Source organism: Sus scrofa, chromosome 11 (assembly GCF_000003025.6).
Source record: "Sus scrofa isolate TJ Tabasco breed Duroc chromosome 11, Sscrofa11.1, whole genome shotgun sequence".
NCBI lineage: Eukaryota > Metazoa > Chordata > Mammalia > Artiodactyla > Suidae > Sus > Sus scrofa.
Window position 1 is genome coordinate 20,706,558 of NC_010453.5, and position 27,948 is coordinate 20,734,505.

Genomic DNA, 27,948 nt, shown 5'->3' on the forward strand with positions numbered 1-27,948 from the left:
CATCGTGGCGCAGCGGAAACAAATCCTACTAGGAACCATGAGGTTGCAGGTTTGATCCCTGGCCTCGCTCAGTGGGTTAAGGATCCGGCGTTGCCGTGAGCTGTGGTGTAGGTCGCAGACGCGGCTCGGATCCCTCGTGGCTGTGGCTGGGGTGTAGGTCGGCAGCTACAGCTCCGATTCGACCCCTAGCCTGGGAACCTCCATATGTCTCGGGTGTGGCCCTAAAAAGACAAAAAGACCAAAAACAAAAACAAAAACAAAAAACAAACGCCAGCTCTGCTGCCTCCCTGCTACAAGTGCAAGCTCGGGAAATTGTTTAACCCCTCTGGACCTCATTTTCCTCAGAGCATGGTAATAAACTATTTCCTTCCAGTCCTCCACCGGGAGCAGCTGAGAAGAGGATGCAGGTGTAACAAGCTAACTGCCCCAGGTGTTGACGCGCGTACCTTCGGGTCACAGAACCAGTTACGGGCCCAGGCGTGGCTAATCCACCTCCGACCTCGCGTGTCCCTCATTCTGCTCAGGGATCCCCTGTGCTCACCCGCACGCTTCTCCTGGGTGATGGCCACCCACGTCTGTGTCCCTTTAGTTGGGGAACTGGTCCCAAACAGAAAACCAAAACCAAACCCGCTCAAAATGGGCAGCAGGAAGAGAAGTGACCCAGACTAAAATAATTCCCGGAAGGAATATTAGCATTGACGCCAGAAAAGGAACCTGTCAGGGAGTGGCATTTCTGCGTGTGTCTGTTAAAGCATCTTTCCTTGGCATTCTCATTCGCGAACCTCTGTGTCATCCCAGGATCCCCCGCCGTTGACAGCAAATATGCCTGCTGTTGCCCCAACGGAATTTCCCCAGAACCCCATCACCGACTTCTTCCTGCGATGTCAACTCCTGTCCATCAGTGGTGTCGACTCTACAGGCACCACATGCCCGTTTACGACATACCCGAAGCTTCTGCAAATCAACTAGGCTGTTTCCATCATCTGCAGTTCTGAGTGCAGCCAATTGGAAGAAGCCACGTTTATAGGTAAGCCCACACCAGGACCGCTCCACTAAAGCGCACAATAAAAGCTTTCGTGAACGCTGATCGAGCCCAAGGCAGACAGCTAGGCTTGTCTCCACGGAGACTTCTAAAGATCATATAATAAACTATAACACTTGGAACGATTTTACAATGACTTCCTACTGTATTACTTTATACATAATAATTTAACTAAATCTACTCAGCAGCCACCTTCTAGATGAACCGATAAAAGTGAATAAACTGACGACCCTGACTTTGGATTATAGCTTCAAATTGTGATTCTATCACGAAGGGCGACTAACGGGGCTGAGAGCACAGCTGTGAATTTTCAGTCTTTACGGGATGATTTATCACTGTCATTGAGATATTTAGCTTAAAAAAATACAGAGTTCCAGATCTCTGTGGCTCATGGGCATGCGTATGTAGACTAGACAAGTTACGGATGGAGGAGAAAACAAGACAAACTTGCAGATTAGGAAGGCGTTAAACTACGCTACGGGGAAATCAATGACTACTTTGTCACCCAAGTATTAAGTTTAATGCAAAAAAGAATGCATGTTAAAAGTAGTCTGCTTCTAAGTACCAGTCTTTTAAAATGTCTGATTGCAAGGGGAGAATTTCTGCAACTAGACTTAGGATACAACTATCTTTTCCGTATAAATCATGAATTACAGTGTGCCACATACACATTCAACTCATCAACCTTCTTAAGTAGTGAAAGCAGGGTAACTGAGTGGGAAGAAGTCATTCCACCCCTTGCCCAACGTAGTGTCATATTCCTAGATGAAAACATTTCCTCATTTCCACTACTTTATCCCTCATTCATTCCAAGAGATGAAAGCACACTCCTTTTGAGTATACAGAAAGATGTGCCAGTTGCCTTCCAATCGGCAATTCCTGGTTTTCCACTAGAATATTCCTCCCTTCCTTCAACATATCTCCTTAAAGAAGTGCCACTGCTAACCAGCCAGTAGACTTTTTCTAGTAGCAATAAACTTGACGTAACTCTAGTCACTAGCAAAATGCTACTGCATCACCCATCAGAATGGATACAGATGTTCACACATGCCCGCACGCATATATTCACAATGCAAACTTGAAAGTCACCTCAAATCTTAAAAAAATTTCAAAAATAGCCTAAGTGATATATTTCTTACAAAGCATAGTTAGGCAGGACACTGGCAAAAAGATGGTTTGCTTCTTGTAATTCATTTGTTTGAAATCATCCGTTGCTTGTAAGTGCCAGGGGCATAATTCAGAAATTAGGATAAATTTTTCTCTGCATTTTGATAGTAATTTAATTTCCTTTTCCTCACTTTAAAAGGAAATCATAATTACCAATCTTTACTCACAATAAATGGTTAAGGGCATTTGCATTTCATTTTGTACCATTCTAAGCCAAAAAAATCCTGATGAGTTATAAAATACCACGAGGGATTAGGTCATAACTCATCAGAGCTTTTGAGTTCGGACACGAATAATTTACCATCTGAAACTTAGTATGGTAATTTTGATTCACACATGGGAAATCTGATTAACCCATGATGGAATCTAATGATTTTAAAAAAGGTATGCATACGAGAATTTCACAAACATCTGAAGCCAAGATGTACATGCAATAATAAAATACACATACAGTACAGACACACACATTTACACTGTTGAAAAACATGTAGAGTGACCATAATACATGTAGAGTGACCATTGTATAAAGACGGCATTCTTTTAAAAAATGCATTTGTTAAACTTCTTGTAAATGATACAGGTTTGATTGGAGACACTTTAATAATTCTCTCCTTTTCCTCAAATAAAATTAGAAGCCCACCACTAACCCTCACCTTCAAATTGCACCAAGCTAAAAAGTGAGAGGGAAGGAAGGGAGAGAGGGAGGCAGGGAGGGAGAAAAAGCCTTTCTCAATTCCAATAACTCCTATCACTGGGTAGAAGTAGATGAAGATGTAATTCCTTCACATACTCAAAAACAGTATCTCATCATAGAATTTACAGCTACTTTATTCCTGGAACATTAGAAAAGGCAAGACATTTTTAAGAAATGTAATTTCTGTCCATTTCTGTTCATCACAATGGTGAGAAGCCTGCCAACGTACCCCCAAATTCTGAGTGGACTGGTTTTTATCTCCCTATGAAATCATTTTATTTACTAATCTTCAAGTTTTTTCCCCAAATCAACTATCTGCCTGAGGCGAAGGCTGGGGCTTAGCTTGGGAGAAAGAAAAAGTAGCCAGTTATTGCTGGGCTGGCTCCAGGGAACTGCCAGATGGGTCAGCAGTGGGCTAAAGGGGAAAACGTAAAATGCAACTATAAAGCAATACACAAACACGGCTATTACCGATGACACTGCCTAATGATGATACCAACAATAATGATAATATTTTCAAGGCTGACTATTTTGATCTACATACCCAAAACCTACACGGGGGCGGGGCAGGGGAGGGCAGGGAATCAACAAATCAGTGGTCACTATAGGTCAACTTTGCTTAACAGCTTTGGATAAGGAAAAACATCACCTCCAAAGCATCCTCTGGACCCCAACAGAAGGCTCACGAAAACTTCAGCAATTTCTGCTCTATGAGTAGAGATTCAATCTGACTCAAATTTTTTTTTTTAAAGTTTAGAATTTCACATTTATTTCAAAACACTCAAGAAAATATATGCCCCTTCTCCTCAGAACTGACCACACCATTTTAGGCCATTTTAATTTCACTGCAATAGAGTAATTTAAACTAGACTTTTATATCACTTATTCAGTATTATTCCTCAGGAAAGACTGAGACTGAAAAAGATGGACAAGGGCATCCCAACACGTACATTAAATAACATCTTATCGGAATTAAGTTTGACGTTACCTCTGGTACGCCTAATTTTCGGCATGCTTCCAAAAAGTTTTCCACGTTTCTTCTGCATTTGGCCATGCTAAGTTTAGGCTGTAAATGCACATATGCAGAAAAAATGAATTATTAAGAGAAATAATTATAATAACAGGTTAAATCTTAAATGTTCTATATGGCACAAGTAATACATGTTTATTGGAGGAAAAAAAAATATTACATAAGCAAAGAGAAGACAAGAAATTATCCAGGAACATCCCCCTAAGGCAGTGCTAATATTTTGGATTATATCCTGTAGACGCTGTGTATGTACCTGTGTGTGTATATAAACAAAGACATGTTTACACATAGATGTGTGTTTATATGTAGAATTCCTGAATGTATGTATAGATGTCTATACATACATGTATGCAGTTTTTTTCTGCAAACGTATGTGTATGTATATGTGCGGATACACACACGCAATTTTTATGAGATCACACTGTGTGTGACCTGCTTTAGTTTACTTAAAAGTACACCACAGCCATCATCTTTTCCCATCAGCAAATATATTTCCATATGGAGGGTTAAATTCACCAGGCAAATGACTCCTTTCCCACCAAAGCAATGGGTTTTATTAGAAAGCTGGTGATGGGGACTCGCCATTGTGGCGCAGCAGCGGAAACGAATCCAGTTAGTACCCATGAGGACACAGGTTTGATCCCTGGCCTCCCTCAGGGGGTCGGAAATCCAGCATTGTGGTGAGCTGTGGTGTAGGTCACAGACGCGGCTCGGATCCAGCATTGCTGTGCCTACAGTGGAGGTCAGCAGCTGCAGCTCTGAATCAACCCCCTAGCCTGGGAACTTCCATATGCTGCAGGTGCAGCCCTAGTGATGCTGCAAGGCAAGGAGATTTAGAGGCAGGGTGGGGAGCAGCCTTCGAGTTTAGCAAGAGCAGCCTGTGCAAACATGGGAGTGGACGGCAACGGCACAGCCTAGAGATGGAAGCAGATTTTACAGCCACAGTGTGGCTGGACCTGGTCAATGGGAGTTTCAAATGCTCAGGGAAGAATTTCTGCAAAGTGGACATTTAAATACAGCCCACATTCCTAAGGAGGAAAACTACAGTACAATAACATAAGCTAAAATATTTTACAGTTATTAAAAGGGACATTTATGAAGAGTTTTAATGATGTGGAAAAATGCTTAGGTTTCCATAAATTTAAAAAATGACTAAATAGGATATGTGAGAAGTTCACAGTTCCAAAACTCCTCATATGTAGGAGGAACACTAGGAGTACAGCAGCCAAAATGTAAATAGTGCTTGTCTTTGGAGGTGGAATAAAAGACGACTTATTATCCTCCTGCATTTCTCCATGTTCTCTTTTTCTCCAATCAGGCATTATTTCCCATGACATGTTCAATGAAATTTTTTTATTTGAAAAAGATAAAAAAGGTGACAATCAAAGGATTCTAAAAGAATGTAGCATTTTTCCCTGAAGAATTAATAAAACATACAAATGCAGCATAAAACACGTGCAGATACATGATTCCAGGTATCCTCTCATACCTTATAAAACAACAATTGTATATTTAAACTGGAGGCTGAGGAATTGGTTCTCACAACTTGGGAAGAATGACTGAATGAGAATTTGGTACATAGCTCAAACAACTTGACAGCAGTTGGGACTTACCGTGCCTCAGTTTGGGCAGTAAATTCTGTCCTATAGGTAATCCCGTCCTATATTCTGGAATACAGAACAAAATTTACTGCCCAAACTCAGGCAGCTTAAACAGACTGGAATGAGAAGACAAAGGGATCTATTTTTTTTTTTCCCCTGTGTTTCAGAGGCGAAAAAGCAGCCAAGCTTTTGAAAGGAGAAGTATGTTTAAGTGTGCAGAAGAAAACAGACCACTGTCTTCAGTGGATTTTTCCTGCTGCCAAGAGAAAAGAAACGAAGACAAATAATGCCCCCAAGACTGTTTTCCTGGGGAGCGAGGGATGGGGGCTTCGCAGGAGGCTTTCACTCCACACACTCTTCATGCGATATTTTATATTTTATGAACGCTGTGCCTGGAGGTGGGGGCTCTGCCTCTTGAGCATGTGCGCAGAAACACGGATGACGACGGTGGCTTGGACCTCGTTTCATCCTCCTGAGAGCAGTTCCGTGACAGAGAAGGGCCAATCAAGCTAAAGAGAAGTTAAATACCTTTCCCGAAGTCCTATGGCTTCTACAGATGTGGAACTGGGATCCAAACCCTACATGCTTAGCCTCTAAACTCCTCGGTCGCACCTACCAGCAGAGAGTGTAGACAGAAAACCTCTACTTATCTGCACTCTCCGTAGGCTTCGAAGACAAACTCATCATTGCTTCCCCTGCCCTCATCTGAATGCCCATGGAGTGACTCCACGGCTCTCTTCTGGACAGGAACATGCGCTTTGAAGCACAGGAAGAGGTTCCCTGCGCCGGCCTTCTCTCCCCAACAGGGAGATGAGGCTATTTAGGGCTCTGAGGGCATCTCAGGCAGACTCATCTCCCCCCCAGTTCTTCACTCTCTCCAACCTACCCCCTTGAGCACAATGAGCAATCAAGGAGTGTTGAATTAATGACTGGCTGACCCACTTCTGGCCTGAAAGGTTACTAATGATATTTATATAGAATCCATATCTTTTCAGAGCTATCCTAAAATCCCTAATAATTAATAAAGGAAAGAGGTTCCATTTAGAAGAGAACCCACCCACCCAAAGAAGTTTACCAAAAAGACTTCTCCCTGTTTAAATACCCTCGATGAGGAATGAATCTTTACGTCCCTACAGTCTTAAATTTAGCACCCCAAGCAATCATTTATTCAATGTGATTTGCTTTACATCTGAAATAAGTTCCTTTTTTTTTTTTTTTTTTTAAAGGGCTGCACCTGCAGCACGTGGAAGTTCCCAGGCTAGGGGTCCAATCGGAGCTGCAGCTGCCAGCCTACACCACAGCCACAGCAACACCAGATTGAGCTGCATCTGCAACCTATACCGCAGCGCATGGCGACACCAGATCCCTAACCCACTGAGCGAGGCCAAGGATTGAACCAGCATCCTCATGGATCCTAGTCACGTTCGTTACTGCTGAGCCATGAAGGGAACTCCTAAAATGTTTCTTTTCTGCCATTTACATATTTATTTTAAATAGTCTCCCTTTTTGCAGTAAAAATGTTGCTTCATTTAGAAATGTTATTCCTTTTCTGCTCTTCTAGCTGTTTGGGGTCCAAGAGGAGAATTGGAACGGGGTCCTGGTAATACCATCAGCATGTTTAACCAGCAATACAGTCCCAAGGAATTTGTCTTAGGTAAAATTTAGTCTGCCTCTATATGGTGTTACTTACAACTGCTGGTGAGGGGACATGGATGCTTGCAACGGATCGTGGGCGGATGTGGTTGACCAGATGGCAGAGGACGACCCCATCCATGAGGGCAGCCCCCAGGTCTTCATGCAGGCTGACCTTGAGTCTCATCTCGATGCTCTGGGAAGGAATCAGAAAGAAGCCAATTGCTCTCAGGCAATGGAGGGTAAAATACAGTTATGGGCATTTTATGAATTGAGACTTAAGTTTCATTGAGGAGAAGGATGAGAACTTGTGGATACCACTGTCATGATTTAAACCTTTGAAAAGATACTAAAAGTAAAAATCCCTCTGTAGAAAAAACACAATTGTGTCTAAAAATTTTAACTGGTCGAATTTACAAAATAATGGAATCACTCCTTGAGTTCAATATGGCCTCAGACTTAGCAGCGGAAATGCTTTTTCCTCTAAGACTATGTTTTAGTTCAAAAATAAATGTTTCTCCCTTTTTAAAAAATTAGCTTTTTGGAGTTCCTGTCATGGCTCAGCAGAAGCAAATCTGACTAGCATCCATGAGGAAGAGGGTTCGATTCCTGGCCTTGCTCAGTGGGTTAAGGATCTGGCATTGCTGTGAGCTGTGGTGTAGGTCACAGACATGGCTTGGATCTGGCGTGGCTGTGGCTGTGGTGTAGGCTGGCAGCTGCAGCTCCGATTCGACCCCTAGCCTGGGAACCTCCATATGCCATGGGTGCGACGCTTTGAAAAAAAAAGAAAAAAAAGAAAAACAAAAATTAAATGTTTAATTTTGAGATAATCATAAACTCCTGTGCAGTTATATGAAGTTATGTAGAAAGATCCCATGTATCCTTTGCCCAGCTTCTCTCAGAGGTAATGACGTGCCACCGTGTACACCACAAGCTCCCTATGGGGACGATGACACTGATGGTCAAGTCAGGGTCAAGGATCCGCGTTGTCCTTTTACGGGCACACCTACTTCCCTCCCCCCAGTGCTGCCTCCACCTGCTCGTTCTCCTCTCCTTCCAGAATTCCCCGAACACGAATGCAGATCATCTGTTCCACTCTCCCTGGTCCCTGAGGCTCCGCTCATTTATTTTCTGTCTGTTTTCCCTCCGTTGCTCAGATGAGGTAATGCCTATTGGTCCTTGTTCCAGCTCACTGATGCTTTCCTTTGTTACCTCCCTTCTGCTGCTGAGTTTGGATGATGTATTTTGCAGTTCTTCTCTATGTCTCCTATTTCTTTGTTAAGATGTTCTATTCGTTTGCAGAGGCATTCGATTTGTTTCCTTTGTTTCAACCGTGTTTACAATGGCTTGTTAAAGCATTTTTATCACGAACGCTGTAAAATCTTTGTCAGATAATTCTAGTACCTCAGCCATATCAGTGCTGTCAGCTGCTGATTATCTTTTTACATTCATTTTGTTCTTGGTAAAATGAGTGATTTTTTTGGTTAAAACCCGGACATTTTGGTATTATGTTAAGAAACTTTGGATCCTACTGAATCCTATGTAAACTTTCTGTTTTTGCTGGGTTTATTTTTTTTTTTTTTTTTTGGGACATTGCTCTGGCAGGGGAAAGGGGGTTCCTACATTGTCACTGCTGTGCAAGTGCAGAAAGCTAGGATTCCCACTTGGTGTCAGATGCCTAGGGGTAGGGGAGCCTGGATAGGCTCCCCATATGGGCTCCAAGTGACGCCATGGCAGGGGACAGGATAGCTCTTAGCTGATGGGGATGAAATTCCTGGTTCCCAATTCGGCCTTCTCTGATACCCAGTGGAGGTGAAAGTCCAGCTGTTTGCTCCTTCTTTGCAAGCACGGGTAAGGATGGAGCTGTGTTTAGCTTGAGTAAAGCGTTTATCATCTAAAAGTTTCCTAATCTCACTAGGCTGCCTCTTTCCTGGTCCTCTGACTAAAGAAAATTAGCTTTTGTTGGGACTTTTTTTTTTTTAATTTGTGCCTATTAGCATTTCTGATTTCCACTACTTCAGCGCCAAGTCTGAGAAAGATGAAGCAAAGAAGAAAACCCACTGGACTCGACACCAGGTCATTCCTAGGCCCAAGGGATCCAGCTGGTCTGCATTCTTCTCTCCATCTTTCAGAGGGGTCTTAGGCTTATTTTGCATTTACGGTCCAAAGGGTTTACTTGTACTTAGTGGGAGGAACGGGGAAGAGGACATCTACTCCATCTCTGCACAGAAGGAGGAGACAGATCTGTTTTTAAAACTTCAAACAGAAATTCCTGCTTTACAGCAGAAGTTCCTTGCAAATGAGTAATAGTGGAAGAAAGATGACTTAATTTGGAGATTTGCAAAGTGAAGCAGCTGAAAATCAGCGCATGCAACAGTGTTCCGTAATTTTCTCCTAGAGCTGCCCCGTGTCTAATCTGGGAGCTTTTTATTGAAGTCTGGTTGATTTATGAAGTTGTGTTAACTTCTGCTATATGGCAAAGTGATCTGGTTACACACACATACATCCCCCCCCCCTTTTTTTTTTTTGTCTTTTTAGGGCCACATGCATGGTCTATGGAGGTTCCCAAGCTAGGAGCTGAATCAGTGCTACAGCTGCTGGCCTGTGCCACAGCCACAGCAACACCAGATCCGAGCCACATCTGCAACCTACACCACAGCTCACGGCAATGCTGGAGTGAGGCCAGGGATCGAACCTGTGTCCTCATGGACACTAGTCAGATTTGTTTCTGCTGAGCCACGGCAGGAACGCCTACATTCTTTTTAAAATATTCTTTTCCGTTGGGTTTTATCACAGGATATTGAAGAGAGTTCCCTGTGCGATATAGTAGGACCTTGTTATTTATCCATTCTACATTATAACACCTTTTAGCTACTAACCCCACCCTCCACTCCATCCTGCCTCCAACCCCCTCCCCACTGGCAACCACAAGACCAGAACTATCCTGTGTCGAGACGCCTCATTTTTCTCTAAGCATGCTTTCGGTCTCTGATTCTACATCACCAAAGTAAAACATAAGTTATCAATATGACTCAGGCTTTAAGATAAAACTATATCACTCTTTGAGAGGTATCTTTCAACTTATGAGCTTATTTTGGCATATTTCTGAAAGTTGACCTCCCAAGCTAACAGGCTGATGTTTACTGCTGAGAGTTTAATTTAGGCAGGTGGCAGAGGTCCGAGACTTGCCTATGTGACTGTTGAGTCAACCACAGTGGCTTCAAGTGGTAGTGAGAGATTTCTGGGGTTTTCTTTTTGTCTTTTTGCCTTTTCTAGGGCTGCACCACCCACGGCAGATGGAGGTTCCCAGGTTAGGGGTCTAATCGGAGCTGTAGCAGCCGGCCTACACCAGGGCCACAGCAAGGCGGGATCCGAGCCACGTCTGTGACCTACACCACAGCTCACAGCAACTCTGGACCCTTAACCCACTGAGCAAGGCCTGGGATCGAACCCGCAACCTCATAGTTCCTAGTCAGATTCGTTAATCACTGCGCCACGACAGGAACTCCGGTTTCTGGGTTTTTCTTTCTTTCTTCCTGACTACCTACTAAACCATATATTAACTATCATCTACAACAACAATGATTCTGACCTACTTTAATTCAGCCGTAATTTAATGTACAGAATTCATTGCTTATTGGTGGAACGCACTGCTGTTTGAAATTGTGTCCTGTTTCCTTCTTACTCTTCTCAATAGACGATAGACTTCATGGGAGCAGGGCCTTTTGTTCCTTTCTCTATCCATCATCCATACAGCCTACAAAGCAGCAGTCAATCATGATTTGCTAGTGCAAGGAGACACTGTGGTGGAAGATCTGCCTCCTCAAGAAGCTTCTTATATTGGCCTCGTTCAATGGCTATGGTACTTCCCTTGGAATGTAAAGAACTTATCTTTTAATAACTGAATATTTTTCAAGAGCTAGACAAGTACCACATGCTATCACTCATATGTAGAATCTAATATATGGACAAAGGAATCTTTCCACTGAAAACAAAATCAGGGACTTGGAGAACAGACTTGTGGTTGCCAAGGGGGAGGGGGAGGGATGGACTGAGAGTTTGGGGTTAACAGATGCAAACTTCCAGATTGCCTTTGGAATGGATAAGCAATGAGATCGTGCTCTACAGCACTGGAAACTCTATCTCGTCATTTAGGACGGAGCCTGAGAATGTGAGAAAAAAGAATGTATACATGTATGTGTGACTGGGTCACCTCGCTGTACAGCTAGAAAAGTGACAGAACGTTGTAAACCAGCTATAATGGAGAAAATTAAAATCATTATAAGAAAAGTAACTTGGGAGTTCCTGTGATGGTGCAGCGGAAACGAATCTGACTAGGAACCATGAGGCTGTGGGTTCAAATCCTGGCCTTGCTCAGTGGGTTAAGGATCCAGCATTGCCGGGAGCTATGGTGTCAGTTGCAGAGGTGGCTCGGATCTGGCATTGCTGTGGTTCTGGTGTAGGCCAGCAGCTACAGCTGCAATTAGACCCCTCGCCTGGGAACCTCCATATGCCATGGGTGCAGCCCTAAAAAAAGACGAAAGACAAAAAAATAAAATAAAAATAAAAAATAACAATACTTTTAACAACTAACACCTTTAATAACTGTGTTCTTTGATGACGGACCCTTGTACTGCTGTTTGACCTTCCACATACGTGTGTATGATCCTCGTAACTAAAGACGAAGACCGTGAGGGTGGAAAATTACATCCACGGCTCTGCCTGGGAGCTGTGCTGGCAACAGAAATATAACAAGGAAGAAGCCATGGCCCCTGCCATCACCAAGCTTAAAATCTTCCCTGGCAACCAGCACAGGACATCACCCTTGGCAGCAAACTCAAATGGTTTGCCTATTAAATGAGTGACTCAAAAATTCTGATCAGGGAGTTCCCATCGTGGCTCAGAGGAAATGAATCTGACTGGGATCCATGAGGACGCAGGTTCGATTCCTGGCCTCGATCACTGGGTTAAGGAGCCAGAGTTGCTGTGGCTGTGGCAGAGGCCAGTGGCTACAGCTCTGATTCAACCCCTAGCCTGGGAACTCCCATATATCACAAGTGCACCCCCCGCAATAAATAAATAAATTCTCATCAGTTTGGGGTACAGAGCAAGAATAGCTATAAACATCTTTAAATTCATTGAATGTTATTAGGTTAAATTAGTAACAATTCCTTTTTCAAGAGTACCAGGACTGGAGTTCCCATCATGGCGTAGCGGAAACAAATCCAATGAGGAACCATGAGGTTGCGGGTTCGATCCCTGGCCTCACTCAGTGGGTTAAAGATCCGGCATTGCTGTGGCTGTGGTGTAGGCTGGCAGCTACAGCTCCAATTCGACCCCTAGCCTGGGAACCTCCATAGGCCGTGGGTGCGGCCCTAAAAAACAAAACAAACAAACAAAAAAAGAGTACCAGGACTGAAACAATACTAGCTTTTATACATAGGTAGTAAGTATTTCTACTTACATTCTCTCATCTATTCCTCACAAAATCCCATGAACGTAGATGGGAACTATTTATTATTTTAATACATGAAAAAACTGAAACTCGGGGATGTTGAGTGACTTTCCCAGGATGAAACGGGCAGTAGGTGAACTGGCTCTGACACCAGGTCTGCTGGCAGCGTGTCATCAAAGTCTGCTTTTTAAAAATACTGACTGCTGCTTCAATTCTGCAAACTGTTAGTCAGTTACACGGTGCTTCTCAGTACCTCTCGCAGCTGTTCCACCAGTTCCTTCTCTTCTCTCATCTGTTCCATTTTTCTCCGAATCGTAAACTGTGGATCTATAGATTCCAGATTTCTCTGTGGTCTTAGAAACACTGTAACAGAAAGGGAAAAAAGTCTTTATGGAGAGCCCAGTCCAGGCTGCCCTATCAGGCTGTTCCTATTTAAATCAAATTGTTAATTTATCTGAAATAATTCATTTACCACTCACAGAAACCAGAAATTCTGACTTCATGTGAAAACGCTTGTTTCGAATGTGCTAAAGGTTATGTTTTCACTTATTCTGGATTGTGTGTCTGAAAAGCTGTACCTTCGGGGGACAATCCGCTGAATCCAGGAAGGAGAGGGCTGGGTCCTTGCTGACACCCTTCCCGACCCCTTCTCTCCTTTTCCCACTGGTTTCTGCCCAAGTTTTTGTCTATACAAGTTTCCATCTATAGGTGAGGTTCCACAAGCCTTTCATTAAATTCAGATAACTCATTTCGAGTAAGAAGTCAGGATTGCTTTACATGATAAAAACAAGCTGAGATTTGATCCCTGGCCCCGGGAACTTCCATGTGCTGCGGTAGCAGGAGGACAAAATCTGCCTTCTATCATGTCACTGACACCCTTATCCTAAACGTCAGCTCTTCAGGGATGACCCCAAACCCCTTTTAGAAAACTGGCAGGATGAGAGGATGCTTTAAGAGAGCCTCTTTGGCTTCAGGTCCTTAAAATTACAACCTCCAGGAACAGCAACTCACAGTGACGCTCCCTTTGGAAGGAGTTAAGCCTCTGACTGCAGAGAAAATAAATGGTCTCAACGCTGAAGGATGACAACTTTTAAAGACTAATTAATAAAGAAGGTACAAAATCTTCTATGTGTGGCAGAGTGGTTATAGCCATGTCGTTAGAATACAGAGCCCAAGGCAGATTTAAACTTGAATCTTTTTCTTCCTTGAGATGTTTATCTTAAGACTGTCAACGTTCTGTGCCCACCCTCTGCCAGGTGGGGGTGGTGGGGGGGGGGCGGAGGGGGCAGAGCAGTTAGGAGTTGTGGTTGGTTCCCCGTATCCCATAGATTTTCAGCTTGTGGGGGGAGGGGGGTAAGGGCTTCAGAATATTTTGGGCAGAGCACTCTAATTTTAAAAAGCAATGCCATGCAGAAGGCTTGCACTGACGTACTGCAATTCTAGAAATTTCGATCGCTGTATCTTCAACAATGTAGGGTAAGAAGATCATACAATTTTTATCCTATTCAGACAAAGACTTCCTACGAGCCACTCTAAAAGCTATTCCAATTTATTAGCTGTTTTTAAATAAGGCTTACAAACCTATCCACCATATAATCAATTATCCCACATTCACCCAACTGTATCATTTTACTCATTTGTTTATCTCGCTTTGGTTAGGTTTTGGCCACATTGCACTGTGTTGATGTGAGATCTCAGGTCTCCCACCAGGGATTGAACCCAGGCCGCCGCACTGAAAATGCAGAGTCCTAACTACTAGACCACCAGGGAACTCTCCCAACGGCGTCATTTTCATCTCAACTTGTATCTTTGAACCAAAACACCTGAATAAATGTCTTGCATTACACGCCCGTCTCAGTATTTTCTTTGTAACTCAGTTCTGGGATATGTGAATCAGCACTCTGGTGCACTAGCGAGAACCCGAAAGCTGACACATCTTAAGAAACTCTTGACTTACAGGGTAAAGGAAAGGGGGTGATCTACACTGATCTGTGTGGTACACTGTACCTTCTGGACCTCAGACAGGTTCTGCCTCAAGGCACCCAAGGAAGTCACAGGCAGAAAGAGCCAAAGGCTAGTCACCAAGGCCCACAAATACCAAACCCCGCAGGAAATGAGACCGGCTGTTTTAAAAATTAAAGGCAGGGCAAGCAAAGGAAGTAGAGTAGGGTGACTGGCAGGGAGAGATGAGAAGCTCACCGAGCAGAGGGAAATGAGGAAGAGTCTGACAACCTAAGAAGCAGGGGAGACACTGGAAATGCAGGAAATTTGCCTTTGCACCACATGAAGCCCTACCCCCCCCAAATCTATGCATTTAAACAGCGACCAAAAGAGATTATATATTAAAATGGAAAATGGAGAAATAATCCACATCCCCAAAGAAGAGACGTCAACCAAACGGACCAAGCCCAGGAGTGTGGACCGAGTTGAGTAATACACACACTGACCAGCAAGGGGAGCCCAACACCGTTTAAACAAATCCAATGTTTTCTTTGGAGGTTTTATTTTCCTTTGCCTTTTTCTTTTCTGGGGGCAATCTTATCTAATACTGCCTGTCTAATATTTTCAATATGTTTTTATTGGCAGATTTCATTCTGAATACGAAACTATCAGGAAGTTAAATTAACTGTGAGCTTTTGGTTAACAGCACACTATTCAAATACCGACGCCTTGTTAGAGCCCTCTATGAGATAACGAGATAATGCAGTGATGTCTGCATTTCAATTTCCTGGCATTGCTTTCCCTTTTAAATTCCTGTACATCTTAAAAAATACAAAATGCGGAGTTCCCGTCGTGGTGCAGTGGTTAACAAATCCGACTAGGAACCATGAGGTTGCGGGTTCGGTCCCTGCCCTTGCTCAGTGGGTCAAGGATCCGGCATTGCCGTGAGCTGTGGTGTAGATTGCAGATGCAGCTCGGATCCTGAGTTGCTGTGGCTCTGGCCTAGGCCAGTGGCTACAGCTCTGATTGGACGCCTAGCCTGGGAACCTCCATATGCCGCGGGAGCGGCCCAAGAAATAGCAAAAAGACAAAAAAAAAAAAAAAAAAAAAAATACAAAATGCATGCTTGACTATTTGCTTTATCCACGGAAGCGATTAAAAAGCACGAAAACACATGGGAGCTGTTGTTTTTAAAACAAACACTTCAGGAGTTCCCGCTGTGGCTCAGCAGTTAAAGAGCCCGACTAGTATCCTCAATCCCTGGCTCAGTGGGTTAAGGATCCGGCACTGCTGTGAGCTGTATGTAGTCCCAGATGCGGCTTGGATCCGGCGTGGCTGTGGCTGTGGTGTAGGCCTGCAGCTGCAGCTCCGATTCAACCCCTAGCTTGGGAACTTTCATATGCCACGGGTGAGGCCCTAAAAAAAAAAGACCCCCCAAAAAAGGGGACACTTCAAATGTACATACAATTATTGGAAACCTGACTATAATACTACTAGCTTTCTAAATGGATTAGTTATCATAGTATATATAAGAACTTTTTAATGATTTTTATTTTTTCCATTATAGCTGGTTTACAGTGTTTATATATGAATTGAAAACAAACTATTTAGACTGATAATAAATCTACAGAGCAAGTTTATTATGACAAAATAATTTTAACTGGGACCATTTATGGTGGCTCTGATTATATTACCTATAGTTTTTTTTTTTCTTTCAAGTCATATTTAAATAATAAATGCAGTGACCAGCCTGATCAAAGTTTCAAGAAACGAGTCCACGGAGGAATTATTCTGGTTTTCCTTAATTTCATATCACTGCATTTCAAGAACTCCCCTACTTAATTCTGGGGAATGAAAATTTAGCTTGAGGCTCTACAGGACAATATTAAGAGCCACCCCGTTAACACATTATTTTTCAAATCAGATGCCACCCTGGTTGTGTAAATAAGAAGAAAACAAGAGGGGCAAGGGAGCAGAGTGAGTGTCTGAGTGTCTATATGAACGTGTGTGTGTGTGTGTGTACACTAGTGTCCATGAAGACGCAGGTTCGATATCTGGCCTCACTCAGTGCGTTAAGGATCCTGCGCTGCCCTGGTTGTGGCGTAGGCCAGTGGCTACAGCTCCAAATCGACACCTAACCTGGGAACCTCCACATGCTGCAGGTGCAACCCTAAAACAAACAAACAAAAAATGCTTAAAAAAAGATGCAGGAAAAAAACCCAGAGTCCTGCTTAGCTGTTTAATTATTGTATATCATACAATAGTCAAAGAATGAAAAGGACAATTCGATCGTATTTGCAATTTCTCTAGCTGAAAAGACAAATTTTTAAGCAAAAATCCTGCTGGGCAGGATGACTGTGCTGAGGCAGAATATTAACTTCATCCTTGCAGGTACAGGTCAAATTCCACTGATTCTTCCATTCTCTCTCCCTCCTCCTCCTCCCTGTCGTGGGAGTGGTCTGTCAGCCAGGAACTTAGAACATTCTTTACCTCCGTCTCTCAGGGCACTCATCACTTTCTGTCTTACAGCAGAGATCTGCTTTTCTCCATCGGGACTCTAAGAGTTTAAGTCTGCTTCCAATTTAAACCTCTACCCCTGCTCCACCAAGCCGTTTGCTAGATGAATAAACAAAACGAAGAGTTTGAAACGCTCCCTCATTCGAAGATCATTCTACCCGGAGAGCACCTTGGCAAAGATTACCCAGTTGATAATCAGTCAACTGAATTTTTTTAACCATGAAAAACTCCCTAAAACCTGTTTCCGGTGTGACTGCATTAGACTGAAATAGAAGCTCCAGGAAAGCACAGATCGACTCTCTTTCAGAGCTACATCCATAGAAACGAACCTCATGCCTAACACATGGGAGGCTCCCAACAGATACTTAAGGATGGGCCCAAGAAACCACTTCTCCACATGTGCTAAGAGTCTCTTTCAATTTAGCAAAGAAAGCCCATTCCTCTAAAAATTGCCAGAAAGGCCTCTTATTTAATTATTACATGAAGTGCACTTTGTGTAGAAATTACCAGCCTGTGTTATCAATCTTTAGTATCTAAATTTAACTTGGTGAGAAGCGATTTCTTTGTGGACACATGAAGTTATGGAATTTAGCTCTCCATTTCTTCTTGGAAATTAGTAGCAACATGGTAGCTTCGAAAGAGTATCTTGAGTTGTAGACTCAGGTTAATGTCAGTTAGAAATCTGATTACACTCATTTATTCCCTCTGGTGCCCAAAAATGAATTACATAAATCCTCGGCCCTCAAAATGCTCAAATTCCCTCTCTCTGGTCTTGGGCAGTTTACTTAACCCAGTGGTTTTCACCTACTTAAATATAACATAAAATTGGTAAAAGAAAATAATAATAACAATAATAACGAGTGTAGGAGTTCCCATTGTGGCTCAGCAGTCAAGAACCTGACTAGCATCCATGAGGAAGCAGGTCTGATGCCTGGCCTTGCTCAGTGGGTTAAAGATTCAGTGTTGCCGTGAGCTGTGGTGTAGGTCACAGATGCGGCTCCGATCTGGCGTTGCTGTGGCTGTGGTGCAGGCCGGCAGCTACAGCTCTAATTTGACCCCTAGCCTGGGAACCTCCACATGCTGCAGGTGCGGCTCTAAAAAGAGGAAAACAAAAAACCAAAAAAAACCAAAGATGCACAGGTGATTCTAATCTGAAGCCTGGGTTGAGACCCACAGACCTGCCTCTACAGCCTCGGGTTCCTCCTTTTTGTAATGGGGAAAATACTACCTAGACATGCAAGATGAAGGTAAAAAACAATTCCAGAAAATGTCCAGAAGCTGCCCCAAAGGGATCGGTCCATTCATTCACTTTCCAGGGATAATTTAAATATCGATCTTAAATAAGCATTAATTAGCGCCCACCAATTCACTGCATATGAAAAAGGGAAAAGGATTCAAAAGAAGATAGGGCTGGTTTTGACTTCAACGTGAAGGAGAAAGGAAAGAAAGATGCAGAGTGTTAAGAGCACGCAAGACAAAGAGCCGAAGAGAGGTTTTCAGGGTAAGAACAACTCGAAGTGAAGCTGCCCCATCCGGCCCGGGGTGGACAGACATACAGACACGCGTCCACATCCTTCCCCGATTATCTCAGGAGGCAGAACTTTGGGGACTGTGGGAATGCAAACTCCCACGGACCTTCTATAGCCAGTTTGCCAATCTTTTATCTCCTTAAAGAATGAGTCCCGGGGAATATAGGGAACTTGAGATATATGCGAAACAAAATATTAGAAAGCAATATTACTATTAAAAATGTAACAATTTTATATTTCATATAAATATATGTATATATTTAAAATTTTACATTTACCATAAATGTAATGTAAATTTTACTTCAATATGGACATTTAACTAAAGGGGGGATTTTAACACAAAGAAAGACAGTGGGCAAGAGATCAAAATGCCAACTCTGCCAAAAAAATAAATAAAAAATATAAATGAAAGGCAGGTTACATTATGCTGGGTTGAGCTGGTCACATGATGCCATTTATTTAAACCTGTTGAGAGAGTCACAAATACCAGATAATGGAGAAAATATGAGGAAACCAGACTGATGGGTCATCAGGTGTGAAATGCCATGAGAGGCCACTAAATGGGACCTGCTATTTCAGAGGGATCAGCAAGAACACCGTAAAAATGGGCTATGATCCTTTTCCAAGTTCAGCTCATATATTTGGGGATACATAGAGTGCTTCTTCATTAACTTAAAAAATACACTGGAAAATGCATTTAAATCAGAAGGCAATGTTTAGCACAAAGAGAAGGATGGTTGAATTTGAAAGGTCAGATCTGGGAACCTACACAAATATTTATAAGGATTGCTGCTGCCAGAAAGTTGTCAGAAAACTACCCCTTGCCCAGGGTATACGGCAGACTAAGTGCAAACAGAGGAAAATAACAACTGCCCCATATCTGGGGTGATTAACCCAGGGAGATGAACACTGAAAACAATCCCTGCATTATTATTTTTCTGTGGTCCAGTGTAACAGCTACACGTGAATCCCTGGAATTTGCCCTCATACGAAAAATACCAGATAAATACCGCAGGGTTATTTTCTGAAAGATTTTCACAGTGATCATTTTCAATGGAAATTTTAGGACTTTTAATAAAAAGAAGGCAGTTTCACTTAGTAGCTTGCACAAAGAATCCTCAATAGGAGTTCCCGCTGTGACTCAGCGGGAATGAATCCGACTAGGAACCATGAGGTTGCGGGTTCGATCCCTGGCCTTGCTCAGTGGGTTAAGGATCTGGCATTGCCATGAGTTGTGGTGTAGGTCACAGATGCGGCTGCGATCTGGCGTTGCTGTGGCTGTTGCGAAGTCCGGCTGCTGTAGCTCTGACTCAACCCCTAGCCTGGGAACCTCCATATGCTGCAGGTATAGACCTGAAAAGGGTGGTGGCGGGGGGAGAATCCTCAATAACAGCTGCCAGTGATGAAGGTAGACCCGGTAGAGAGGAGATGATTGGAGAGTTAGGAGCCTTGGACGTGGTCCCCTCCCCCCTTTTCGTTGGTTCTCCTTTTAGTTAGTTCATCTACAAAGATAGAAATTCTACTGCTTTGTAAAATGTCTTAGGTCTTGGTGAGCTTAAAAAAAAGTCTTTGGTTTCAGATATCATTCCTAAGGAAATACCAAATCACACATAAATCTTTCATTCTAGGCTTTACTTCCTTTAAACAACCTCAGACCTATAAATAGCCACGCTTTCCGAAAACAAAAATGCCTCTCGCCCCCTTTTTAAGTCAAGGGACCAGTTTATCAGCAAAGTTTCCATTTGGCCTCCCTCGAATTCCAGAATTTAAAATGGGATGATATAAGAAGAGACTTTGGTTTTGTCACTGTTGTTTAATCATATTTGTTTTTAGTTAAAACTTTCAGAAATCTATGAAATAATAAAATTGCCTTTATAACTAACCTGCCAAGATATACAATGTCTTTCTCTGCAAGGAAATCTGGAAATGCATTTTTTTTTTTTGGTTGAACTTTGACTATAAATCACAGAAACATTTTGAATATATGTTTTCTATTTATTATATATAACATACTTAGATTAAAAACAGGAATCATGGGAAAAGATACCTTCCTACTGTGTTTGCGTTGTAGTTGTACCCCAAACATCTCACTTCTCCCCATAAATCATCCTCTCTATTTCATTTACCATTACTTTTCTCACTTGGTATCTTGGAATAAAATGTTTAAAATCTGAGCACACCCATATAGAGATTCAGATATCTGTGGTAAGTAGATGTAAATAAGTGTATTTATTTTATTTTTATCTTTTAGGCTACTTCAGATATTTAATGGCCTACAATCAAAAGATATCCACATTAATCCTAGCTAGGTGTCCTTGGTTTTTGATTTGCACATTTGTTTTCAGGCCAAGTTCCCATTCTTGAATATTTAGATGAAACTAACTCAAAGGGCAGAAGACATCAAAAGTCCAAATGCACAAACAATTTGCAAAAAAAAGAAGGCAAGTGATTTCATTTTTAGAAATTTCTTAATTTTTACTATTCTCAGTGCACCCCTCTAGGCTCAGTCACAGTATGTCTTAATTACTTTAAAAAAATCTCCTATGGTAAGCATAGATAATAAAAGATCAAACTCTGAAAGCATTTAAAGTTGAAAGTTCAGAAGCACAAGAAGCAGAGATAATTCAAATGTGCAAACCCCACATGTTTATAAACAAGCAAACACACCCCTCCAGAAAATAAAAAACCCAAACAGCAAGGATAGAGAAGAAATTATTGTAAAATCCCTCCAAAATTCAGAATATTCAAGATAAACATAGTTTGATAAAACCACCAGAGAACAATGCACATGCACTTTTCTGGACTTTCCAGGTGTATTATCATCCCTTATCATATCAGGCATGCAGGCGAATTATACTCTATCTGCAGCTGCACAGAAACGCATGTTCAGTATATTCATTCATTGGCTCATTAGCACATGGAGGAATAGGTACAAAGCCACCTACCATTGTCACTGTCTCCTTCAGATGGAACACTGTAGCTAGAGTTGTCCCATGTTTGTGCCTGTGTAAGTTTGTTGAAGGAGATAGGAGGAAGAGTGAGGGCTGGGTCTGCAGGAGAGCGAGAGAGCCAGTCCGCGTACAGTTGCACAAGGACCAGGAAAAACCAAAGGGGCAGCAGCATTTCACAAATGGCATAAGGATTGCATGGAAATGAAGCGAATTTCACATTATGGGATTGCATTTCAAATGTACAATATAGGAGAAGAATGAAAGATGGCGCATGGAATAAAAAGAATGATAAAAACTGAGTGTTAGTACTTATCAATCAAAGACTTTGCATGCAGTTAATATCATTAATCTTAACAGTTCTGCAAGCCCACAGACTTGAGTACCAATGAATCATGTCAGCAGAAAGAAAGAGGACCCATACCTTATGTAGACACAAAGCAAACGACCTACCAGATACCTTTTCCAAAGACCTTCTCAACAACTAACCATCTTAGCAAATATGATTCACACAAAAAGTTTGGTTTCATAGACATAGCTTAATAAGTGCTGTAAATACATCTATTATTTAGAAATAAAATATTATAGAATCAGTGTTCCGCACTGGTGAATTTGTTTTCCCAACGCAATGTAAAATTTCTCTTTAAAGACATTTGTTAAGTCTGCTGGCATGCTTTATTGATAGCTGAATGGAGCCAACTCTGTTCAACTCTTGACACACGGGTACAGCTCTCAAAACTGTCTTTGATATTGATCAGGATAAAACCAATTTTGGACACTAACAGAGTCTTTTTGATAACAAACCCATTTCAGCAATAGATATCAATCAATTTCAAAGCACTTCTGAGTGGGTCATTTAAGAAATAACTTTTTTGCACTAACTATCCATATACTAACTTCAGATGTTTAGGAATTAACTATACAATTTTATTTAATCCTAAGGCGGGACCCGTAAAACAAATGGACAGGGTTCTAGGAATGAACAGCTGGGTATATACAGTTATCTTTGGAGGAAAACACAGAAAAAAAAATATTTTTTTCGAAGAAAACTATCAGCCTACTTTAAGACTCTAAGTTTCTATTTCATCTTGCTGATTTGAGTCGTCTTTTATTTATAACACAGAAACAAAGAGCTCTATATGCTTAACTTTAAAATAAAAAGTTAATCACTTTTTAAAGTTCCAAAGCCACTCAATCAAAAAGAGTTTCTTTTTTAGTCATATGATCTTCAATTAAGATGACTGTATATATTATTTTCTAGAAAATGCGAAACATACATTAATATTTTAAAATTACTAAATAAAAGTTTTCAATTCCCAATACGTGATGCTAGTTTTATAAAGTTCCAACATGCCACTTAATGTTCCTGGAGAAAAACATCATTATTTATAGTAACCAAACTCCACAAAGCTTTCAACAACTAGAACAATTTCCACATTGGTTGGTCAGCATTATAGAAAGCTTGGAAGCTAAGAGAGGAAATTAGCTTTGTTTCACACTATTCAAAATAAATACTTTGTTTTTGCACCACTACAAAGAATTTGAAATGGTTCACAGTTCAGGTAGAAGGTTGGTAAGCTGAGTCCAGTCCCCATAAAAATAATTTTAAAAGTCACAGAGACAGTTTTACAACAAAATGGCAAAGATGCACCTTCAAAAGAATATTATCCTTTGTGATCCACTCAGCTTGGGATTGGCTCAATTGTAAGATATTTTTAAATGGTGTAACACGCCTGTAAGGGACAGGAGAAAGCCTGCAGCCCAATGTGAGGTCCTCTGTGTGTAGAGAACTCTCCAGGCAGATCCATCCTCAAGGCAGGGATGCCTCCATTCCTCCCAGCACAACCTGAGACCTTGGAAATGGAAGCCCAGCTCAGACCTGGCTGCATACGCTCAGTTCCATAATCGGGGAGGCCAGCCATCTGAGCCCTAATTCATGCCCAGGTGGTCCTCCATAAAACATCTCCTAACCCTTGCCACACCCAAGCATCTTCTCAAATGGCTTTGTCGTATAGCTCATTCCAAATGCTGGGAAACCATTACACCTGCCCACAAGTTAGTCCTCAGTCAACTTCCTCAAAATTAAAGAAGAAAAATCCTTTATAAAAGAATCATCTTTTCTTTTGCCCTATGGGTATTCTTTTCCAAAATACACACACGTATAACTTTAACTGTTGCCAAAATGTTTTCCTGAAAAACCCAAAAACATCTGCGTTCTTGACTACCTTTTGCTTCAAGTATCCGAGCCCTTTCTTAGCATGTACTGAAAAGCATTAGCAGTGAGTACATGCAAAAGACCTAAGAGTCAAAAATATTAAAACAAAGAAGCACCTAAAAGGTAGACTGCGCTAGAACTTTAAGTACGTGGAGAAATCAGAAGAACCAATTTTTTTCTATCCATAGTCCTTCTTTTTCAAATCAGTCCTTCTTTTTCAAAAACAGAAAGGCTCTTTAAAAAAGGACTCCTGATCACGCACGTGAGCCTGGAAAGGATCACACCGTTATATGAACAAAGACCCAAACCTTACCAAGACCCACAGAACAAACGAGAGATGTCTCAGAGAAAGAGTCACCATCCTTAACTCAGCAAGCACCGGGAACCACGGGGGCAAACGGGGAGCCGTTTTATCAACAGACTATTTCTCTCCCACTTCCACGCCCCAACACCTTTGTCTCTTTGCTCTGGTTCAAAAGGATCGATCACAGATAATACGGCCTTAACAGGTGATTCACTGACCACAAAGCCCGAAAATCGGGCCTCCCCAACCTGCAGAGAACTTCGGACACCAGGACTCAACTCACCAGAGCTGACGCGCTGCTCACACTGTGATGTACACATTTAAAGGACCTGAGAGAAACACCTGAGTTGCTCACACCACATACACGAATGCAGAGGTTTTAATTTACCTGATCGAGGCTTCAGGCCAAACAGAGCAGTGCTGGTGTTGGTAGGAGAGATGGCAGGTGAGTTCTCTCTCATCTGTGGTGTTGGAAAGAAAGGACATTTAAAATTGTGTGTGTGTGTCTTTTTCGGGCTGCGCCTGCAGCATAGGGAGGTTCCCAGGGTAGGAGTCAAATCAGAACTGTAACCGCCGGTCTACACAGCAGCCACAGCAACACCAGATCCGAGCTGCATCTGCAATCTACACCACAGCTCACGGCAATGCTGGATCCTTAACCCACGGAGCAAGGCCAGGGATCAAACCTCATGGATACTAGTCAGAGTCGTTTCCATTGAGCCACAACAGGAACTCTTAAACTTTTATTTCATAACTCAATGAACTGTAATAAACCCACAGCTGTACAACCATCATCACAACCTAACTTTAGACCACTGCCATTCCAAACCCCTAGTCCACCCCTCCTCCTTCCCACCTGTGGAAAGGACTTTTTTTTTAAAAGAACTGGAGCAGAACCACGTATGCTTCTCTATGATCAAGAATTATAATAAATCCACTCCCTCCTTGCATTTGTTGCCGTGAGGAAGTCCTGACTTAAACAACAGCATCGCTGATGCTTCTTCACAATGAAAATGATTTCAGTGGCAGAAGTGACAGAATGGTGTCTTGGGGGAGGTCCATTCCATTTTTTATGTGGTCCTTATAAAAATGGCACAATCTTGTGCAACTGGCAATCCTCTTCTGCTCCAGAACAGATGCGTGTATTCACACACAGGCACGTACACGCACAAGCACACCCACGTACACGTACACGTCACAGAGGGCACATCTAATAAAGACTCTCCTGACACCAGGTGATGAAGAAACAGCTAACACGGAACAGATGCCTTAGCTACAGGGAAACCATGCCCTGAATGATTTAAGGCTAACGTGACATTCTAAGTGCTGCCTATTTGAGCTATTTTCACTTCTTTTTTCTATAAAAATGTTCCCATATTTGATTTGCAAAATATATCTTATAAAATGAACCTTTAATTCTGAATAGGGCCGGATGAGAGATTCCTTGAGAGAATCTGCAGTACAATTAACTCATGAGTCAGGACAGTCTCAGACTGCAGCTTTCTGCAAAAGCACAGTCCCAAGTCAGGCTTCACCACGTACCTCAGCTTTCATTAACCTCAGGAAACTTACCTCAGTGGGAGAATACTCGTTCCCATTCCTCTGTAATGTTAGATTATTTTGCACCTTAAAGAAGAAAAAAATGCATGAGACGCAAATTACCGAGGCAAGAACTGAGTCTTTCTAACTTCCGTCACATCCCTAGCACAATGAATAATACACAGAATTAATTAATTAGAAGTAAGTCATATTAGGAGTTCCCGTCCGTGGCGCATCGGAAACAATCCAACTAGGAACCATAAGGTTGCGGGTTCAATCCCTGACCTCGCTTAGTGGGTTAAGGATCTGGCATTGCCGTGAGCTGTGGTGTAGGTCGCAGGGGCGGCTTAGATTCTGAGTTGCTCTGGCTGTGGTGAGGCTGGTGGCGACAGCTCCGATTGGACCCGTAGCCTGGGAACCTCCGTATGCCGTGGGTGCAGCCCTAAAAAAAAAAAAAAAAAAAAAAAAAAAAAAAAAAAAAAAAAAAAGTAGGGTCATACTTACATTTCCTAAAACCATGCAGATCTATTCATAGAAAAATACATTTAAAGTATCACATAAACTAAGAAAAGGGGGTTCCCAGAGCAAAGAGCTCTGCCCAAGGTACCGTGAACATCAGCTTTCCTTGCTAGGCTGCTAAGCAACCTGACAGCTCCCACCGACTGGGAGCCTAAGCGTCTTTAGAAATGGTCCAAGGCCGTAGTTCTCAAATGCACAGAATCTCACTGGAAGCTTTTTAATAAATGCACATGCCTGGACCTAGGAAAATTTGATGCTGTCAATTCAACATCCGTTTGCTTTGGTACCCAATGGGGAAACGCGATAGCTTATTTTACCCCAATCCGCCTTCTTTAGAAGGTAATCAAGCAGCCCACTGATGGATCCTCATCAAAATTTTGGTGACAGCTAATATAAATATCTTCATATCTGTCACCAAATCGGTATACATTTAAGATGTCTGTAGCTATTCCTGTTGTTGAGGAGTGCTGTAAACAGAAGATTCCCGATGTTGACAAATCCCAGCCACAAACATATTTTTAGAGGGAAGCGTCACGAACTTCCTACCCAATTAAGCATCTTAGTGTTAATATGTGCCTTGAAGATTTGATTCTCTCCACGAGACACTCCTTCCTCTATTTTTCCAGTGTTCCCCAAACATCCTTCTCCACTGGGTATTATTTACATGTGAGAATATAATCTGTGATTCTTCCTGAATGGATGCCAGGGCTCCCCAAACTCCATGCGGACAGGAAACTCAACTGGGTTTCAAGTCAGATAACATGATGTGCTGACAGTCACAAACCATTTCATAATCTTGGCCTCACTTATCTACCCGGGCACAAGCCTGCCCCTCGGTATTTCTGCCCCGTTAATACTCTGTGCTAATTCGACCACAGCCAGGCTGTCTTGCTCCAGCACAGCTTCCCAGAACAAATCCAAATACAAAATGTTCCCCAAGTCTAGATTTAGTTCCCTTTCCTTAACTCTTATCCTTCTCCATCTCCCAGAGTACCTAAAACTCTCAGGGGTATGGACCATGTCAAATTCCTCTCTAAATTTTCTCAATATCTAAGTCTTCTTCCACAATTTTGAAAATGCCTTAAAAGTCAGGGCAACTTCATCTCTTTCCTATGCTAGCCTTCAACACCAAAAACAAGGCTGAATCCAGCACAAGAACTTAATAAATGCTGGTTAATTGATTCAAGACTATGGTAAAGATATTGCTTTCTTCCTGAATGAGATGGAAGAGAAAATACAGAAATAACCAAATAAATAATGAGGGTCCCACTTAAGTTCTACGTAATCATTAGCACTAGTCTTGCTAATCCACCACCTTCTTTTCTTTTCCTCCTCCTTTCCCTTGTGACATCTTTTTCCACCAGAGCTAGAAATTTCTTTTTATTTTATCTTCTTTCTTTTTAGGGCTGCACCCGGCGCATGTGGAGGTTTCCAGGCTAGGGGTCAAATCGGAGCTGCAGCTGCCAGCCTACGCCACAGCTACAGCAATGCAGGATCTGAGCCATGCCTTCAACCTACACCACAGCTCACGACAACGCCGGATCCTTAACCCACTGAGCAGAGCCAGGGATCGAACCTGTGTCCTCATGGATACTAGTCAGGTTCATTTCCGATGAGCCCAAATGGGAACTCTCCCTCCCTTTTTAAAATCATGGGGACGTACCTGTTATGGACAGAGAATTACCCAAAGAAAGAGGACAATGAGTAAAAATTCATTACACCAAACATGGGCTCATTCAACCAAAAAGAAAAAAAACAACCTACTAACACTGTAAATCAGAGATAGAATGGAGATTTTTTTTACTAGAGGTTTTG

The 27,948-nt window shown here is 42.2% G+C and overlaps 1 protein-coding gene across 5 annotated transcripts in view; it reads right to left on the bottom strand.

Moving 5' to 3' along the window:
- The window catches only part of LRCH1 (leucine rich repeats and calponin homology domain containing 1), a 219,087-nt gene that overhangs the window by 18,901 nt on the left and 172,238 nt on the right, over nucleotides 1–27,948 (bottom strand). For 3 of the 5 annotated variants that reach the window (XM_013980521.2, XM_013980520.2, XM_021065587.1), the window contains exons 14-19: nucleotides 25,648–25,701; nucleotides 24,464–24,536; nucleotides 21,554–21,658; nucleotides 12,875–12,984; nucleotides 7,225–7,362; nucleotides 3,892–3,969 (exon numbers count right to left, since the gene is read on the bottom strand). In XM_013980521.2, coding sequence (XP_013835975.2) covers nucleotides 3,892–3,969; nucleotides 7,225–7,362; nucleotides 12,875–12,984; nucleotides 21,554–21,658; nucleotides 24,464–24,536; nucleotides 25,648–25,701 — 558 coding nt within the window. The remainder of the gene's footprint in view (nucleotides 1–3,891; nucleotides 3,970–7,224; nucleotides 7,363–12,874; nucleotides 12,985–21,553; nucleotides 21,659–24,463; nucleotides 24,537–25,647; nucleotides 25,702–27,948) is intronic. The other 2 variants (XM_013980522.2, XM_005668415.3) reach the window with 1 other exon arrangement.